This window comes from Pocillopora verrucosa, chromosome 3, assembly GCF_036669915.1.
Source record: "Pocillopora verrucosa isolate sample1 chromosome 3, ASM3666991v2, whole genome shotgun sequence".
In the NCBI taxonomy this organism is placed as follows: domain Eukaryota; kingdom Metazoa; phylum Cnidaria; class Anthozoa; order Scleractinia; family Pocilloporidae; genus Pocillopora; species Pocillopora verrucosa.
Window position 1 is genome coordinate 30,689,881 of NC_089314.1, and position 13,844 is coordinate 30,703,724.

The window sequence follows — 13,844 nt, forward strand, 5'->3', positions numbered from 1 at the left end:
ATGTCTCTAACTTGACTCTTGCTAATCGACTGTCTTTTTTTTTTTCGTTTTTATTACACTGGCTGAAATTAATGATTCAGGAATATATTTTAAGTTAATAGTGTAGAATTTGTTAGGTTAGCGTTGTTTCTTCATATAGGCTTGTAGTTTTGAGTTTTTTCTTTCTAGAAATGATTCCTATAATCAGGAGATAATAATTTCTTGGGACAGTCAAACTAAAAATCTTTCCAAGGGTGACGACGAATATCATGTCTGGTAACTATTTTCTTGAAATTGAGGTATTCTCTCAAAACTAGATGAATAGGGACGCGAAAAATATATCAAATTTCAATTGATGTAGTAAATATTTCAGAAGCAAGCTTATTCCTCTTGTGATAATTTAGAGAAGGACAAAATGTTCCCTTACGTTCAAGAGTTAATCACTGACAATGAGATGAATTGACATTACATCTCGTGGATAACACAATAGATTGAAACTGGTAGTTTTACTGTTAAAGAGAAGAGTACTTGTTTGGTGCCCTGAGAATGAACTCAGTTGGAAAGTATTATCTAACTTAAACACATACATCCGTTTTCCCCTGAATTATAAAGCTTAATTTCAAACGCTATCATTTATAACACTGCAGAAAAAAGGTCACATTGCCGGTCGAAAGATTTGATAGGAGCACTTTGCCTCTTGAGACAAAGGTACAGGTTAAGGGGCTGGTACAGCTGCCGATGCTCCTTCTGGAAGGTGAGCCTTCTGCTGGCAGCAATCGAAATTTCAGGCAATTACAGTTTTTTTCTCGACAAAAAAAAAGCAATAAAATAATATTAACGGTAATAATTTTGAGGAGAAATACGCTTTTGAATTCATACAGTTGTTATCCTTCTCATTTAAGATTTTTTAACATCCTACAGTATAGCTATAGGCTTGAAAAAGCTTCGCTTTTTTAGCGTGGACAGGTTTATAGGGAGACTTAAAAGACAGTCGTTTGTATCATCTGTTTGGGCGTGACTGTCAACGATAGCTGAAGACATCTTAAAATATGCGTTTTCTGTGGAAGACTGAGACCAAAACAAAAAACTTTGTGTGGACGAAAGTAGATGGCTTTGTTTTAAAGGTACTCTGTTGTAGGCTTTCAGTTATTAAACGGGAAAAAGAGAAAAAGGACGATCGGGCGACTTTCTTCATCTCACAGTTTTAATGATTTGCAAAGGAAAAAAGCACTTCCAGTGTTATTCAACATCTAAAACATTCAAGGAAGTCAAGCCAAGAAAACAAACAGAACAGCGAGATATGTCCTGGGATGCCAGAGTTCCGTTCTCTCTTTCAGTCAGTGGTTGGTACTTTTAGCCTTCTTGTGTTCCTGTAAATTAGGATGAAAACCCATATAATGATCATATATCATCGTTAAGACTGCAGGGAGATCTCCCATTTTTTCATATTTTATTCTTTATATTAAAAGGGCCAGAACTAGTTTCGCCGCTGCTTTCGTTCTTTTGCATGTAGTTCATAAAATTAAGCACAATTTTTCAATTGAGGGTTACATTCAATCAAGACAAAAAAAAGAGACCTTATTTTCTCGGGTTAAAATTTCCTCATTACGGTTCTGAGTTTATCTTGCCCTGCGCAATATTGTTTTCTCGTTTCCTCGAATCAATGATTATTTCCAAAATCAAGCTTGTGTGTAGAACAATTTCAAGAAAGCAAAAGATGAAAAAGGGGAAATGTGAAATGATAGCAAAGCTGCGGAGCTAATCCAAACATTTACTTTCACGTTCTGTTTTTATGAATTGTTTCTTGAACAACCCTACCCGCTTGAAATTCTTCATCGTCATGTTTGTCATGCTCACCTTCGTGTGGTTGGTAGCATTTACATGCGGTTTGAGATCAGCTAAGGCTTTTGTTAGCAGTGGAGTTATCTTGACACCAGCCGGTGGATCATAACCTAAAGTCAAATTAAACAGAAGTTGTAGACGTATTGGAATGAGAATTATTCGACGATGTTCATTGAGTCCGCGATAATTGTCTTGGTGTAGTAACTCAGGCAATCATCAGAGCAGTTGCAATTTCGGTGGAGAATGCAAATTCTAATGCTTTAGTGACATAACCCCCTTACGCGGAGTGATTATAGCAAGATGCGACGATTGACTCGAGAGCCAATTTTGTTATAACCTTTCAAAGAAATTATCCGCGAGCTCTGATATCAACTACACCTGTTTTGTAAATGGAGTTACTCCAGTATCCTCCACAATGCTTGTCTTCTTTATTGGTACATTCACTCGAACACTTCCACTCCGGCAGCAGACCGTACCGCCCTCGCTTGTTACCACAGAAGCAGAGATATGAAAACTGAAGGCCAGCGAATCTATAAAACAGGTCCTTGCAGCTCTTGGCGCACGATTTTACTGTCACTTCACGGCCGTGAACTCTTTGTGGGAGATCTCTGGGGTCCGAATCTTTATAGCAACCTACGTATTCATAACCTAAGACAATTGAGTGGAATGCATTCAGTAAGAGACAACAATATTTTTAAGTCAAGTTTAATGTTTGTTTTTAAGGAGTCCAGGGTATCAATTTATCAGTCTCTTGGTTACTGGAGGTGAGCGAATGAGCAAGCGAGAGAAATTGGCAAGGTTTTTTTTTAAACAACAGTGACAAGGGTCCTTTCTTCGATGTATTTAGTCTCCCTCGTTTTCTATCACACTTTTCTCGCAAGCTACCCCCCTCCGCCCTTCTATTTTGCTGATTTCAGTGTTAAAATGTTCGATGTAGTAACATAATTTTCGGCTTCAGTTCAGTACACACTTAATTAATGCGTTGTACGGACTTAAAGCTGGTATTTTGGGTTCAGTCCGGAGATAAGGAACGAATCTGCAGATCTAATTCTACCCACCTTCAGAGCACTTTCATCGTCACGTTTTTTTACTGAAAAATCAAGCGGAGGCGCGACACACGCACTTCAATATCATTGACATTTGTCAACGCTTTGTTTAAAAGATCTCATATGCAGTCAAGCGTTAATTTCGCCTCACTAGAGAAGATGAATAATATGTTAACATGTCAACTGACTGAGTAGGCAAGGCTGTAACCCTTGCAACAAATCATCGACAAAATGGTGCTAAGACGCAAACAACTTTTTTTTTTACATCGGAGTTTGGGGCTTGCTAATTGCTAAGGCAGAGCAACAATAGGCAACAATTTCATTATAACGTACACCAAATACCTCCACAGGTGACATACGACACGGACAACACCAATGAAATAAAGTCAGTGCATCGCATGGCTCCTTCTCGTATCCACTATCTTTCAGTCTTCAATTTTCTAGAGCTGATGGAAAAAATGTCAAATGTCACAATAATTTCACGAATTAATGGGTGTCACTTGAACAAGTGGTTTCATTCATTCGAGCATGTGACCGGATCAAGTTTTGACGTGATCTGGAATTTTACAATCCGTTGCCTGTATTGCTTGAAAGATTTAATTTCACCTCAGTTTATGACTTTATATCTAAGTAAGCCTCCAAGGTTCGTTTCGGTATCAAATAACAAAGTAGCGTTACTTTACCTAGAAAAACCTTTGAACTCTCAGCCATCCGTGACTGAATTATCTTCAATCAATCACCATTATAAACGAACTTTCATCATTTCATGGAAATAACTAAAGAATATGAAGCCACGAGCAACATATCAGATTCTAATGTACAAATTGAATAGATGACTGTTCTTCGATTACAAAAAAAAATCATGAGATATCGTTTATGAGATTATTTGATTCTTACCTTTCATTGACTTACACCGTCTACGCCTGTTATAACTGTGCTATCTATTGCTACTTCTTACTGCCTTGAAAATAGGACTGGTGGAATCCTCGTGGTACCCAGTTGAAGAAAAAAAAAAGGAGTTTTTTCGCTGGAGTTTAGATGACGAAGAGAGAGAGAAGCCTATAAAATATTGAATAGCACGATGAAACTAGAAATGGAAGACAACCTGTCTACATCAACATACTGGTGCTATTTCCAGGGGAGGGGTGGGTAGTGCGAGTGACTTAAGCATTATGAAACAGTGATCCATGTTTGATGTGATCAAGAGAATAACATGAATGCATACACAAAAATGCCTCTGAATTTCTCTTTATTACAGGTGTTTTTGTTTATTAATAATTCGATAAATATCCGATAGTATTTGTAAACTACATGTTTATACATATCTTCAGTACATTCCGACGGCAACTATTTCTCACTCCTTGGGAAACAAAAAGCAAATATTTCACAATTATTTTTTCTTTTATAAAAGTTACTACTGTTTGCGAATTTCACTTTTTAGACATCTCTATACTTGATTGATAGTCATGATTCATTTAAGCTATTTTTGGAAATATTTCAAGGTAAGCCCTTGTACCCCGCATTGTACTTAACTTAATTGTAAGAGTGGTACTTTCTGGAATTATTTCAAACATAGCTAATACGCATGCTAAATAATGGTGCCTGTTGGATTACAGTTTATCAATCACTGTTCGGTGAATAATTTAAGTCTTAATAATGAAATAGAATAGCGAATTGCTTTTGGACACATAGACTGTCAGCCCTTAGCATCATGCTGGCAGCTCGGTAGATATCTTGCTTTGCATGTAGACAGCAAAAGACTTCTGCAAATGCTGATATTTCTTCTTGAACGCCTCTTTCTCTTTCCAGACATTTCTTAGCTGGCTTCTCTCACTCTCCAGTTGCTCTTTCAATGAGAAGTTCTCGTTTAGCAGATCTTCGTATTTTTGCTGTTTACGAATGCGACAATTCAAAGCATAGTTTCGATTCTTCAAGTTGCGTCTTCGCTTCTTTATTTTTGCTGCCTCGTCCCGCGGGAGGTCCCGAAGAAGCTTGTTGAGATCTTGCACGCGGAGATTTTGAATTTGTTCGTCGCTTATCGTCGAAGGATCCAAGCTCTCAGTTTCAGATTCAGAAGATGAGTAATTTTCTTCATTTCTTGTTTCACCGTCGAAAAGATCTTGGATGTCGCGATCTGTGTTGGAGGTAGAATTGTTTTCCTCAAATAGAAGACTCTCTTCCGTCCACAGGTTTTCAAAAACGTGTTTCATGGCATCGGTGGAGTACACACCGAACAGGGCATCAAAATCTTCCTCCATCATATAACAAATGCAGCGTCGATGAACAATTTCTCCCTTTTCAGAAGCGAATCGCAATGACTAAGTGAAAGTCTCTGAGGGTTTTCCCCCCAATGTCGCAGCTGAATAGCTTATTAAGTTTCTGAAACAGGAAAACTTTCGTTTTCATTTCGGGGGAATTCCCTCGCGCGGTCCTGTTCTAAGAATTTTCTTGAAGCTTTCTGAGTATATACACAGCAACGAGGTGATGGAAAAATTACATCTGTCTCGCAAACTATCTACAAGTCGTGTCTTCCATGAGGGTTAACGAGACTCTTGTAACCAACCAAGTTTCTTTTCTTTTCTTTTTCATTTGGGAAATTAATCAGATTTAATGGCTATCCTTTTTCTTCTTCTTCTTCTGCTGCTCTCTCGAAATGAACCTATTCATGGATAATGGAATTCTATTTGTTGACGCAAAGAGCCGCATAAACGTATGCAGAGGCGGAGATGAACTGAACTTAGTAGGCATGGAAATCGCAAAACAAAACAAAACAAAACATTGCGAGCAATCAAACAAATAATCACACAAAAGGAGTATATTTCGTTTTACACAATTTGCTACATGAATGTGACACTGTTGTGCGGTTTATTCATACTCTTGGTTCCTCGAGGTCTTCATGTGGTACTGAGAGATGTTCACAACGTATCCATTTTTGTTGTAAAGTCGAACCAGCACTCATGTGTTTGTGGATATGTTATAAAAGCCTATTTTAAGAAGTCTTGTGATCTTTGGTTTTTTCCCCTCTCGTTGATTTTTTATAGTTGGGTCTACTTAAAATTTTCTTTGCCAGCATTAAAACTTTCTCCTAAAGGATTTGATATCTTGACGTCCATTTCGATCACTGTCGGAAAAACATTTCAATTTAAGCGACTATCGACCGAAGAAGTCAAATTTTCTTTTTATTCAATGAATCGAAATTCATGTGCGTCTCAAGTTCTCATGTTTAACACTTTCTAGTCTCTTAAACCCAAACGAAATTGAATATCTCTTGTAGAGGGGACGTCCCTGTTATCGTTAAGAGTTAACGAGCTTTAGAGAATCGTAATTATGCTTGAAAAGTTTCCCTATGAACGAATAGTTCTAAATTGATAAAAACGATTTGAGAGACACGATGGTTCCATGATCAACTCGCTGGGTTCTAGTTGTGAGTTGTTTCAATTTTATTGTTGTGTTCTTGGCGAAGACACTTTACTCTCACAATGGCTCTTTTCATGTACTAAATGGGTGCTGAAGACCTATCAGCCGCGACAAAACCGGATGAAAATCTGCAGTGTAACTTACAATTGATTAGCAGTTCATCTCGGTAAAGTCACAATATTTCTAGGTTGCACTTGGTTTGATTGAAGAAAAGTCACTAGCCTAGGCGTATAAAGAGTAGCAGTATCATATTGTTACCAAAGAAAACGTTTGCTTAAGTCTGTAACTTTTGTCGAGACATCACAAACTGTTCATGCTGCTGGCTTGCCTGAAATTTGTTAGTTCAAAGAAATTTCCCTTTGATAAATCATGCACCTTGAAGTTGTGCAGTATCAGTAAACGTAAACTCAAGGAAAACTTTAAAAATCTTTTGTCTAATGCTTTGACCCAAAGTAAGCAGGGTGAGTTAAGCTGAAATCAAAGCCGTTGTGTTAAAGACATCAATTGCATACAAAATTTCCCTGAAAAACTTTTTTTTATTAAAGCTATTAACACCGGGTTTGTACATAATTTGTTAACAACATGCAACATCAAATTGAAGTAGAGTATAGTTTCTTCAAATTACATGAATATCTCCAAATTCATTTGGTTCAAAAATTTATTCCTTCCTGTTTACCTAAAAATATCGCCTACGGACACAATCATGTAATACACAAAATGACTTTTTTTCAGTCAGCAACAGTATTAAATGATCTTTCAGTGAGACATTTTCTCTAACTGACGAATCAATCTTTACCGACCTTATAAAGAAATTTCCACAGCAAGTTTTGGATTTTATAACAGATATCATTGTTAGTAGTAGGTAGGTAGAACTTTCCCCCTTCTGAACAACAAACAATATGTATACGCAATTGTTCGAATTACATTAGACTTTTCGCGTTATAAAGAGGTCTAAAAATAAATATTCAAATGGAATAAGCTTGTTATCAAGTGAATTGAAGTAAAGTTAATTTTATCACTGACTGAAATACAAAGCCATTCAAAAAGCAACTATAATGTCTAAACACGAGAGTTGTGTCTGAGTCTCTAAAGCTATAGTTTACGGAATTTCCAATTGAAATAACCAGGCGTTATAAGCCTCAGTATTCTAACAATACGCTAGGATATGAGAAATATGACTGATGATGAAATTCTTTCGGAATATTACTCAAAATAGCTCGTGTAATTGGTATACATTTGGAGCACACTAACCTTAATTCGACTTCACATGATAAAATTTTGAAGGAAAGTTCCAGTAACACGTATTATTATTGTTTCTGTGGCTGTGAGACCGGTGATCGAATCTACTCAAATTAATATGTCGGTCCAATACTGCCATTGCATGAAAGTTACCATTTTCTTGCAACATTAGGTCTATTAAAGGTGACATACGCCTTATGCAGTTCTGAAAATTTTCTTTTGTAAGAGTCTCTTTCTTTTACCGCTCTGGAAAGGACTTCATTTGCCGCCCGTAGCTGATCTTGCAATCGCTGATTTTCTGTCAGCAAGCTCTCTTTAACCGCTGCACGCCTTCGCCGGCAGTTGGTCGCGTAATCGCGGTTTCTCAAGCTTCTCCTGCGTTTTCTGATTTGCAATACCTCAGCTTGGGGAAGGTTCTTCATGCGTTTGTTAAGTTCGCGTATAGGGAGTGTTGCGATTTCCAAGTCGGTGATCTGCTCACTAGGCGTAGAGCTGGTTGTGTTACAATCTGGGCGCTCAGAATATAGGTGCATCTGCGTTAGAGAGCTTTCTTCCTCGGCGACGAGCGGCTCAAAGCTGAACCAATAAGAACTGGGTTCATCTTCAGCCAACCCGGCATCAAAAATGTCCTCCATTTTGGGAAAATCGGCATAAAGTTCTTCATCGGTCATGTTTTGTCTGCTGTCAGTCTATTACCGAACGTACCGAGAGCACATGGCCGTGGATACGAAAGTTGCAATGCTGCGATATTGCCTCACGTGACTTTCTCCGGCTGTCAGTCAAGTTTTGAAATAATGACAGAAATGATTTGAAGCTCTGCCCAATAAAGATGACGTAGGGGGAATCCCGTGATATCTTTCGCTTTTGAAAACATGAAAAATTAAAGAGTCTCAGAGCAAGAGCGTTCCAAGGACAACAGAAATTGACAACAAAAATCAAATGATATATAATAGAAGAGCGATGAAAATTATTATTTGGCAAGTTTTAACTTCCTTTTTCAGTCAAGGCTCCGTCACAATTCTGCCATAGTCCACCATAGAGAACTCTCTTGATGTGTTCAAAGTAGAAACAGCACCTATCAATCGTTCGTATTTCTGTCGATATTTGTCCCTTTCCTGGGTAACTTTTCTCAATTCCATATTTGCTTGGAGAATTTCTCGCTCAAGGGCTGCATTTTCATGTGCGATGTAGCTCTGTCGCTCTATTCCTTTCTGTCGGCACTTTAGAGCATATTTACGATTCTTGAGAATTCGTCTCCTTTTTCTGAATTTCCGAATCAGCCCTTCAGGCAGCCGACGAAGTTTCTTGTTCAACTCTTGAATCGACGTCCTTTCGAGGTATTCGTCGTCGAAAAGCTTCTTATTTACTTTGAGCAAAAGAGAGCGATTGTGATTTAATTGTTGGTGAAGATTACCCGGCGATTCTGTAAGGCGTCCTTGACTCACGATAGTTTCTGGCGTGATCTGCAGGAGTCCTTCAACCATACGTGTATAACAAACACCATCAGAAAGCGCTCGTCGACCCTGCGTGTTATTCGAAGTAAATTCGCGCTCTCCAAATGAATCAAGGTAAGACTCCTTCTTCTCCATGACAAATTTGCGATCGACAGACTATATGCTATTCAGTATAAAAGCAATGCAACAGAGGGCAAAGGTTTGGTTTCATTAAAGACGCCCAGAGCGGGAAAGTACCTCTCAAACACAAACGATATTAGGGAAATCCCATGCTTTCATCCAAGTTAATCAGTTTGGCCAATGATAGCGTCTGTTTTCGGTTTTGTTTCAGTCGGTAGATGTATTTATTTTTTACAAAGAGAGATCGAAATGAATGCAGCACGAACGCATCTGAGAGCTTTTTTTCCTAATATATTTTATGATTCTTTGGTGATGCAATACACTTCATGCTACCTAATAATAAAGCTCGATAGAGTTTATCATCTATGATCGTATTTGGCGCTGATGAAGGGCTAAACCCTCACGAAAGAGAAGCTTCGATTGACTTGTGTTCACCCGGCTTGCACTAGTAACTAAATGTTGCGTTTTTCAATATATTATTTTTCTTTTCCCATCTCCGTTTTAATAACTCTCTGCTTGTCCCAGAATCGAAACTAATTTCGATCTATTAATGACCTCTACTTGTGGAAACAACAGCAGGGAGTTTCCCTTGCTGAATGTTTTCGTTCTTTGCGCATGTATATTAGATTAGCTGAGCATTAAACATGCTTCCAATATTCGCTTAACGAGCCGATTTTGATCCCCAGAAGTCAACTTTTAATACAGTGATTTATCTTGTTTCTTCCTGGCCGATCTGATACCAATATACTGACCAAAGACGTCACGTCGTAATGTAAAATACTCATAGCTGTAATAGCGACTGTAAACTTATATATCATTCAAGAGTTTTATGTCTATTTTTTGCTGCCTGAGTAACGGAGATTTGTATTTTTCAGCTAAGATCCTGTTCTTTCCTTCATAACGAGACAGTATGCAACTTCTGCATTATTTTTGGATTATAGTAAGATGAAAACACAAGACAGCAGATAAATATTTACCCCTAAATAAATCGATCTTTTCTTCGCCCGACATGTTTTTAATATAAAGTGATGAACATTGAAAGGAGAAAGTAGTAATTACTTTCTCTCCTTCCCCGGTCCCTCTCTCCATGTTTTAAAATATATTTAAATAAAATTGAAAAATAAGAATTCACAGCAGTGACGTTCGAATTGTTATAGCAACATCAGTGCGTGTCGCAATTCAGATCATGTTGACCCCCAAAGGTTAAGGGAAATTTCCCCTACTCAAGGCGATTGAAATGAAATTCTCGATAGAGCGAAAATGGCGGCTAAGATTTGGCAATATAATATGGTTTTGAACTAAATGACCAAAAGCACAATGTTTATAGGCCAAATCGCCAAAATAGAAATAAATATTACGGGCAATGGAATCAGGGAAATTTACTTTCAGTTTCGAAAGTGAAAATTTGCATCTGACATTAAGTCGGCGGCTTTGTTTCATTTCCGAAGGGGTTTTTCCCTTTTTGGAATGCGTGACACTTAAAAAGTCTCTGATGAACCGCCCTCTGGGATCTTTGATGTGAAAATTAATTTTCTCCTTTTCCTAAAAGATTTTCCACGCGAAGAAATCAACTTCTTTATACTTCACATGTTACAGTTTACCGATTTCACAATTTCGATAGGATGAATTCGCTGCATATTTTTCATACCTGCTTATCATTGTTTTGACCTTCGGAGGGCAAGGGACTTTCCCTTCGCTTTTAAGGTGGAACCTGTACAATAAACAAATAGCTGTGGCCAATGAAATACGAAACACGCATTCGACGTTTTCTGAAACATTAGAAATGTTCTTCGAGAAAGAAATGCTTAATTGCCCACGAAAATTTTATTCAGGTTGAAAACCGAACGAAAACCAAAGAATTGTAAAAATATTACATATGACGTAATGATATGTTTTTTTAGATCTGAAAAAAAATCGCAAAAGTTTTGTTTTTTTCGGTAAGGGGAATGTTTTTCGGACGTTCTCAGGGGACAAGAAACAATTTTTTAAGGTTCCAAGATCTATTTTACCTTGCAAAAGCTGATACGTGCTTGGACATTTCAGCTGAGAAGCTAAGAAACTGTTAGGGGATTCCCCGTTTTCATGATTGACAGGCAGGTGACATGTAGCCAAATCATGCAATATGATTGGACGAAAATCAAGCAACCCCGTATGGAGCTGAGTTTTGATGAGAAATCGTACCATCTTGTGTCTCATTCTTGGTTAGATTCCCACTTTGCTAACATGGACTACAGCGAGTATTTCCCAGAAATGTCCCCGATGGATGAAATTTTGGAGAGGGATTTCTCGAGCGATGTTTGCGGTCCAGATTGGTCACACAACCATAGACTGGGAGATCTGGTTGGCGAAGATAACTTCGAGAATATTTTGTTGCAAACAAGACTTGATTTGGACAACTTCGAGACCGAGTCAATCGCCAGCAGCGAGCCTCAGAGCCCACTGAATTTGCAAGTTGGCAAAAACCAACTCTTCACCGACGACGAATTGATTAGTATCTCTATAAGACTTCTAAACCAACAGTTGAAGACTTTGCCAAAAGCGGAGGCGAAGCAAATTAGAAAACGGAGGAGAAGCCTGAAGAATCGTGGCTATGCTACAATCTGTCGACAAAGGCGCACGGCACTGAAAGAAAGCCTCGAACAGCAAAACAAGCGATTGAAATTGGAGTTGAAAGAAGCGAAGGAAAACCTTTACAATACTTTGAGAGACAGAGATATGTTTAAGAAGAAATATGAACAACTCCACGCATTGCTTTCGAGCCGTAAGCGGCACTTGTCTTCGTGATTATCGGTAATAATGGCTTTGAGGCCACATTCATGAACACATTTTCATTCCATGCACTTATATTGTAGATGACATGATCACGAAAGTAACTTAGCTGACTGTAATTAGAATTTCGCAAAGTCCAAGAACCCACGCTCAAGGATTTACGCAGCGAACGTTATTTATGTTAGTGAAATTGAACTTTACTAGACCCTTCGTCGCGCAACGAGTCTCGCTTAAAGTATATCGAGACAAAGGTAGAGCTGTTTCTCAGAAGTGTTTAATATAATTGAATGATCTTCATCTTTTACGAAACCTTGCTTTCCATTTATTCTCTCGGTCATAAACCGCTGAATATAATATATTTTGAATATTTGTCAGTTTAGAGTTGTTGTGGCGTTCACAAAGCTCAGTAGCATATTGAGTAATGTATTATGGTAAAGAAATTGTAAAGTCTTTGGATACTGTTGATGAATAAGTAGCCAGTCAGATTGATTTAGATGTATGAATTGTGTACATTGACCATATTTTGGAACCCTGACATGCTGCAGTTGTCCAGTTGTTGATAAATTCAATTCAGTTAAATGTTATCAAATTCCACGGAAATTTTGTCGTGTTGCTACCAATAATAGCTATTTAAATCTGTGGTGGTCTATTTTAACTTTACGAAAGAAATTGTAATTAATGATTCCGCCAAAAGATGAGAAATACATGTACTTGATAAGTGTTATCTGCGGAATAAATTATAACATGTTAAGTTCAGATTGTATGGGTGTTTATTTTTTTACACTTAGCAGTTGAAGAAGCGGTATTAATTCATATTTCTCTCATTGCTTATGTGTACATTGCCTTTTGATAGCAAAAAATACATAATTATCCGTAATTGCACCCTATTTCATCATAGGGTCTGGTGGAATTGAAACGGAGAGAGTCGAGAGTCGTTGAAACGAAAATATAGATACGAACTGATACATTTTATTCGCACCAAGTACGCTGACAGTACTTCAAATATTTCAAACTAAATGTGTTTTGAAAGTCCGTAAGTATTCCTTTACAGCAGAAAAGGGATGAATGGAAAACCTCGCTTAAAAAGACTGCGTGTTAGCCACTCCTTAAACCTCATCGCACGCGGCTTTCGAGGAACTCGAACTAGGTTCGTGGAATCTTTGCATGCGATCATCGCGGTGTATTTCGTCCATAATTGTGTGAATTTCCCGTACAGAACGTCAACTCGTTTCGTACCTTTAGTCATCACAATCAACAGGATTTTTTTTATTCGAATCTATTTTGCTCCCTACGGTGGAGGTCGAAATAAAATGCCTTTGTTAAACAAACATGTGACCATTTTGTTATTGAGATAAGCAGGAGACATGCGTGACATTGGGGAACATAGACCATCAAGGCGTGACAGTCACGAGTGACAGCTGAAAGGAATATGGGGTCACAAGACGAGTTCAGCTTTAGATTTTATACAAATGTTAAAAGCTCGTTTCCTCATCTAAAATGAATCTTATGGATATATATAAATATGGACACCGTTACCCATTGATAACATAGCGACATTCAAACTGTGTCACGCAAACTCGCCAGTTTATTCTGAAAAACACATTTTACCACTTTTCTCGAAGTTAAACCCTTTGCTTGATTATTCCCAGCCTCAAAAGCAAAAAAGAAGTTAAAAATAAAAAGCTATAGAGATATAATTAATTACCAGAGTGATGCGAAAGAAGAAAAGAAATTATTATTTTAGTAAATTCAATTTCTTCCAAGGACAATTGTTTATTTCCATCTATCGCGATAATCAGTCCGAACATCTAAGTTTTGAACTGTTTTTCAAAAGTAAAAACCTATTATTTCACTTTAGTATATCTTGACGAATAGCTACTTTAAGGAAATATTTTTCCCTTTCTAACGTTATCTGGAAAGAGTTCATCACCCCTAGAATTCAAGGAATGTTGTTATTCAAAAGTAATTTTAACGCAGC

General features: G+C 37.7%; 5 protein-coding genes across 5 annotated transcripts; 1 reads left to right on the forward strand and 4 right to left on the reverse strand.

The window, feature by feature from the left end:
• Window positions 1-1,186: 1,186 nt before the first annotated feature.
• Window positions 1,187-3,912, reverse strand: LOC131774602 (kremen protein 1). Its single transcript, XM_059090658.2, has 5 exons — window positions 3,765-3,912; window positions 3,210-3,313; window positions 2,200-2,469; window positions 1,837-1,931; window positions 1,187-1,349 (listed from the first exon to the last, which is right to left on the reverse strand). Exons 2-5 carry the CDS (start codon window positions 3,265-3,267, stop codon window positions 1,317-1,319), a joined length of 456 nt encoding a protein of 151 aa, XP_058946641.1. The 5' UTR covers window positions 3,268-3,313; window positions 3,765-3,912; the 3' UTR covers window positions 1,187-1,316.
• Window positions 3,913-4,110: 198 nt separating this feature from the next.
• On the reverse strand, window positions 4,111-5,194 carry LOC131774587 (transcription factor MafK). Its single transcript, XM_059090635.2, has one exon. It carries the CDS (start codon window positions 5,126-5,128, stop codon window positions 4,577-4,579), a length of 552 nt encoding a protein of 183 aa, XP_058946618.1. The 5' UTR covers window positions 5,129-5,194; the 3' UTR covers window positions 4,111-4,576.
• A 1,621-nt stretch (window positions 5,195-6,815) lies between these two features.
• On the reverse strand, window positions 6,816-8,505 carry LOC131774550 (transcription factor MafG-like). The gene has a single exon (XM_059090600.2). The coding sequence runs from the start codon at window positions 8,192-8,194 to the stop codon at window positions 7,673-7,675; it is 522 nt and encodes a 173-aa protein (XP_058946583.1). The 5' UTR covers window positions 8,195-8,505; the 3' UTR covers window positions 6,816-7,672.
• A 19-nt stretch (window positions 8,506-8,524) lies between these two features.
• Window positions 8,525-10,186, reverse strand: LOC131774551 (transcription factor MafA-like). The gene is made up of 2 exons (XM_059090601.2): window positions 10,157-10,186; window positions 8,525-9,133 (listed from the first exon to the last, which is right to left on the reverse strand). Exons 1-2 carry the CDS (start codon window positions 10,184-10,186, stop codon window positions 8,525-8,527), a joined length of 639 nt encoding a protein of 212 aa, XP_058946584.2.
• A 1,047-nt stretch (window positions 10,187-11,233) lies between these two features.
• LOC131774573 (transcription factor MafF) lies at window positions 11,234-12,624 on the forward strand. The gene has a single exon (XM_059090622.2). The coding sequence runs from the start codon at window positions 11,249-11,251 to the stop codon at window positions 11,879-11,881; it is 633 nt and encodes a 210-aa protein (XP_058946605.2). The 5' UTR covers window positions 11,234-11,248; the 3' UTR covers window positions 11,882-12,624.
• The last annotated feature ends 1,220 nt before the right edge of the window (window positions 12,625-13,844 follow it).